The sequence below is a fragment of the Sphaeroforma arctica genome, assembly GCF_001186125.1.
Source record: "Sphaeroforma arctica JP610 unplaced genomic scaffold supercont1.102, whole genome shotgun sequence".
Taxonomy (NCBI): Eukaryota; class Ichthyosporea; order Ichthyophonida; genus Sphaeroforma; species Sphaeroforma arctica.
The window spans coordinates 114,672-120,671 of record NW_014040456.1 but is presented as its reverse complement, the minus strand read 5'-3'; the positions used below and the strand labels follow the sequence as shown (position 1 = coordinate 120,671).

The window sequence follows — 6,000 nt, the reverse complement described above, 5'->3', positions numbered from 1 at the left end:
GAAATAAATAGTATTATCCCTATTATGCGGCCCTTCTACGCTAGACTTCTGTCTGTAATGTGTTTCTTGTATGTATTCTTTCTGATTAACTGGTGATTTTAGCTTCTCAGTGCAGAATGTCTTCACAGAATGTCTTATTATTTTCTGAAATTGTGATTGAGTGTTGTGCTACCCTTGAACATCGCAAGCTATTTGCTGATGTGTACTCGTCTTTGAGTTAATAGTTAAGTGTCTATTATGTGCACATCTTCTCATATGTTAATATGTGTAATGTCTTTGCCTTATTCGTGTATCTCACTGTTGTTGTGCATTGTCGTGCAGGGTCTCTAAAGCTCAGTATATTTTCAAATCTTTCCTGAACCACTACAGCGACTATGAAAGCCATACCATATGTTCATACATTGTATCATACATACTTGCCATTTTTGAAATAAATAATATTATCCCTATTATGCGACCCTTCTACGCTAGACTTCTGTCTGTAGTGTGTTTCTTGTATGTATTCTTTCTGATTAACTGGTGATTTTAGCTTCTCAGTGCAGAATGTCTTAACAAAATGTCTTATTATTTTCTGAAATTGTGATTGAGTGTTATGCTACCCTTGAACATCGCAAGCTATTTGCTGATGTGTACTCGTCTTTGAGTTAATAGTTAAGTGTCTATTATGTGCACATCTTCTCATTTGTTAATATGTGTAATGTCTTTGTCTTATTCGTGTATCTCACTGTTGTTGTGCATTGTCGTGCAGGGTCTCTAAAGCTCAGTATATTTTCTTGTTCGAAAATGGCCTAAAAATCTCCACCATTGATGAATTAATCAACGTGACACTTTTCTAATTTTTGCACTCAAAGAGACACTTCTTTGTGCACAATAAAGCTTATCACATCTCGTCAAATGTCCAGCTTACTTCTGGAACACTTCTATTTACCTCAGACGTTGTGCCGAGGTCTTATTCTTCTTTCTCCTATTCCTCTGAGTTCCAAGGTGTCCTCTTGTCCTACCGTTGTGGACCTTCTTTCTTCTTCAAGATCTCCTCGCTTCTCTTCGGCCTCTTCCTTCTGTAATAGTCTATTTCACAATTAGAAATTCTTTATGTCAGGAGTGTCTTCTGCTTCTTTTCTTAAACCTATTACAGTGTGTTAGGATTCTTGTTGACTTATATAGGTATGGATATTGTTAAAAATGTAGAGTATGGAGAGCTCCTGAAAGGTACGAGACAATGGAATACAATGGACCTCTTCTCAAGTACGGTTATCTCAGCTAGGAAAAGTCCCTAACCTGAGGAACTGAGTCTTTATTTGTGTTTTCACTAGACTCAGGATCTACTTTTGTGTTTCTCTCTCACGCGGGAGTCCCGGTATAGCTTACCGGTTCTACCGCTAATACTTCTGATGACTCTAATATCAGACATATTTAAATCCTAATTCCAAAACTCAGTATTTGATTATTCTGGGTTTTGGGTTTTGGATTGGCTTTTTGATAGTCTGGTCCCTAGATGCTACAAGAGTGAGTGATATGAGTATCCACTTAGATAAGCAAGACTTAACAAACACTGATACAAGAGTGAACAGTCACTAGCTAAAACTGAATAAATATCGCCATCGAATCAGATGCACACAAAACGTCAAACCACTTTTAATGTCCCAGTGTCAGAGACAACATAAGTGATGCACAAATATACCACTACGCTAGATCGTATACAAAACAAGCTGATAACGGAACTACTCATAGAGGTACACAGTTCAAGTAGGAGACAAATTTATACCTATCAATAGAATTAATAAATATCAACAACACATTGAACATCGTAGAACAAGAAAGACAGTCTTCATGTGCACGGTACACACACTACGGACACGGTTCAGGTATGTACATACTACATCGAAAGACACGATATTGGAAAAGAAGCAATTAAACTTCACACAATAAAAGAAGCATTGGCAGGCAGCACAATACAGTGACAACCCATCACTAAGATCTAACGACATCGACCCATTCGGTATTGATTCAATAACTCAGAGAAGTGAAGTATGCACACCACATGAAGTATGTACACCACAATAAACTCGGAAGAACACAGTCGTCACTGGTCCTTTAACTCGTGGAAGACAACGACTGAAGAAAAAATCATACTTCAAGACATTAAGCACAAATCATACTTCAAGACACCAAGTTTGGTACTCAATAGGAGACCAAAACATATTCTACACACTATTCTACGAAGAGGTATAGCAAAAGGGACTGAGAATACATATCAAAAACAGAAAGTAAAAAACATATACCACAGTTGTACACACCAACCACTAGGTTTACAAGAAAAAACAGGTTTATGACAAACGCACCAATAGACCAAGATAAACCAAAGTGTATCCCCTAAAACCGAAAACACTCCATATAAACTCAGGTGTCACAGAGAACGTCAAGTTGAACAGATCAAGTGCAGGATACTACATACAACTACTCCACAGAACACCACAACACATACCACCACAAAGGTAAGTAGCACAATTCACAACAGAAAGTGTGTGAACACCAGGGAAGGGCTAATCTATGTCTACAAGAAGATAACAATAGCTTATCTAAGCTAGAGAATAACAACAGATAACATACCAAGGGTACAACAAACAAATACAACACGGCTGACACAATGATGATTAACCAAATACCAAACAGTCAATGACGTCTGCGCCATACCAACGACCACGAGCATCACGAAGGAGCCTACGGACACAAGTGAGCTCAAGCCGTACACACACACGGAGAGCACGACTCGCACCGCCAGAACAAGGCCAGTACAACCAAACACAATGTCAGTCTCACAAACATCTTCTCGCACTACCACTTCACACAGGGATGCGCATAGATGATAAGCCCACACCAGCAAGAGCTCCTTTGGATCCAGCAATGAGTAAGTACAACATAGTCATGGACAAGACCATATATGACGGCAACTTCTACATTGTAGACATATTAGTGGACAAGTTGTATGCATAAACAGCGGAGAACCCCATTGACATACGAGCACTCCACAAACTCCGCAAAGCAGTTCATGACCATCAACCCAACGATTGATACCAGTTTTAGATCAATGGTTATCAGAGCTATACAATAAAGCTATAAAGAACTGTGATAAAAGTGATCACGATGAGTGTATTGCGATGAGTGGCTTTATGAGCGAGTTAACTCTAATTAGATCACATGAAGGGGATAAAATCTCAGAACCAGAGATGGACAAATTCCTCAAAATGAGTGAATTTCCTAAGTGACCAGCAGGTAAGTATGTCAGCATGGCTGATTGTCGTAATACGATTGAGTTTGTATCTGTAGCAAAAGACTTGTTCGCGAGCACAAACATGCCATTGGTACAGTACCTATCACTCGTACAAGAATTGCTCAGACAGACAGACGCAATAGAAGTATACCGCGTACTGCACTCAATAATATACGTAGTTCCAAACAGCTTTGGAAAGAATTCACTGATGTGGAAGACTACAATACATTAATCATTGACAACCTGCGTCGCACTCCAGTAGACTATCTACTAGTGAAGTGGCTCAACGACTTCTATGATACTCGCATGAATGTTGAAGTACGAGTAGTACGGTTGCGTCGCTCAATGATTGAGTTAGAGAAGCGTTACAAAGGCACTGAGAGAGAGTTCATTAATAATTAGCAACCCCTCAAGGAATCACGTTACCCAGTACTAGTCATGTACAGTTTGCAAGCAAAAACAGACAAACTGATCAAAGCACAAACAAAACCGGATGGTAGTAGTGAACACTTGTCTGGCATTTCAGAGAAGGTATTTCATGAACTCACTGAAGATATGATTAGACAGGCAACCATATTACAAGCTAATCGCAAGCGTGACAACAAGCGAGCAAGAAACGCAACCGTTTCTGACCCGCGAGCCACTCGTCCAAGACTGGACATACCTCCAGGGGGTCCACCCAGAGGGGAGGGAGGGGGAGAGGGCACCAAGAAGGGGAGGACCACCAAGAGGTGGTGGTCAACAAGGAGGACAAGGCAGAGACCATCCCATAGGACAGGCCACTAACACCCCAGCACCACGAGGGCCAAAACCTTGCCCACACTGCGGTACAAACCTTTCACCACATGCGTACAGCAAGTGCCCCAACAAAGGCGAAAGCAACCGTCTAAAGGCATAAGCTCGAGCAGCGCAACAATCTCAAACCGTCCATATCGACCAGTTGGCCATTACAAATGGGCAACAATATGCAGGAGATGGATGAAGATCTATGGAAAGCTTGGTGGTCGGACTAACATGATAAACATGGTAAACATTGTGAATGCACACACTGATGAAGAAACGCTGTTAGTAAATACAAATGATAGTGCGTACACACCTATTTCTTTACTTCCTAATCCACGAGACCAAAGATTGCAAACAGACATACAAATCAATGGCACCACAAACAACGCACTAGTAGATTCAGGAGCATAACGCTCTTGTATGGATCGCAGTGTAGTAACAAAACTATACTCATCCGTAAAAGCACAACCTGGCTACATACAGCTAATACCATCAGATGCAAGGGTACAATGCACTGGTTCAACAGAAGTATGTGATATGGATTACGGCGGTAGAAAAACACCAAACTGGTTTGAGGTCCTCGACCTCCCAGACAAGAAATCGCCAATTCTATTTTGGTATGGACATTGTACCATACTTAGGCATATACCTAGCAGGGATAATCAACCCACTAATACCAACAGATGCTAAATGGGAATCACTTCCCACACCACATAAAGAAGACCCTGAGCATGAACCAGAAGGATTCAGAGAATCTCTCTCTGACTTGTTAGGCCAAAATGGTCAGATCCCTTCAGACTGTAGCAACTAGGGACTAGACTATCAAAAAGCCAATCCAAATCCCAAATCCCATAATAATCAAATACTGAGTTTTGGAAGTAGGAATGGAATGTTTCTGATATTAGTCATCAGAAATATTAGCGGTAAACCCGGTAAGCTATACCGGGACCCCGCGTGTGAGAGAAACACTCGAGTAAATCCTGAGTCTAGTAAAAACACAAATAAAGTCTCAGTCCGGTTCTCTCAGACTAGAGACTTTCCTAGCTGAGATGACTGTACTTGAGAAGAGGTCTATTGTATCCTTTGACTCGTACCTTTCAGCCACTCTCCGTACTCTACATTTTTTGACAATATTCTTACTTAGATAAGTCAACAAGAATCCCAACACACTGAAATAGGTGTGAGAGATGATGCAGAATACACTCCTGTCATAAAGAAACTCTGTTTGTGATATAAACTTTATTATAAAAGAGAGAAGCCGAAGAGAAGCAAAGGGGACCTGAATAAGAAAGAGGGTCCACAGTCGAAAAATAAGTCGATATCCTGAGATTGCGGAAGACAGAAAGAAGAAGAGGGGAACCACTCAAGCGATAGAAGAACCTTGGCACAACAACCAATGTAAATAGAACGTGTTCTAGAAGTAAGCTGGACATGTGACAAGGTGTTATAAGCTTTATTGTGAACAAATAAGTATCTCAGGGAGTAAAATTATGTAGTAGTGTCACATAGATTAATTAATCAATGTTGGGGATTTTTAGGCAGTTTTCGAACAAGAAAATATACTGAACTTAGGGACACTGCACATCAATGCACAAAAACCACGAGATATACAACTAGTATAACAATACATGCAATGATATTATACACAGCGAGTTGTGAGAATTTGTGCACACAACTAGCAGTGAATTATTAACTAAAAGACAAAAACAACACGCGCAAGCAGCCTGTAGTATTCAATGTTAGCACAACACTCGATCGCAACCTAAGTAAGTATAAGACATTCAGTACTGATAAGAGCAAAATCGCCAGTAAAACCGAAATAATAAGTACAAGAAATATACTACATTCAAAAGTCTAACGTAGAACGACAGAACATAGTAACAGGAATCAACTTAGCTCTCTCTCACACACAGATGAGTAAGAAACCAACGTCTACCTCAAAATCT

The 6,000-nt window shown here is 40.2% G+C and overlaps 1 protein-coding gene across 1 annotated transcript; it reads left to right on the top strand.

The window, feature by feature from the left end:
- Nucleotides 1–3,709: 3,709 nt before the first annotated feature.
- SARC_02319 (hypothetical protein) lies at nt 3,710–4,169 on the top strand (the record flags this gene model as incomplete). Its single annotated transcript, XM_014303945.1, has 2 exons — nt 3,710–3,802; nt 3,855–4,169. The coding sequence occupies 2 exons, from the start codon at nt 3,710–3,712 to the stop codon at nt 4,167–4,169; spliced, it is 408 nt and encodes a 135-aa protein (XP_014159420.1).
- Between the last annotated feature and the right edge of the window lie 1,831 nt (nt 4,170–6,000).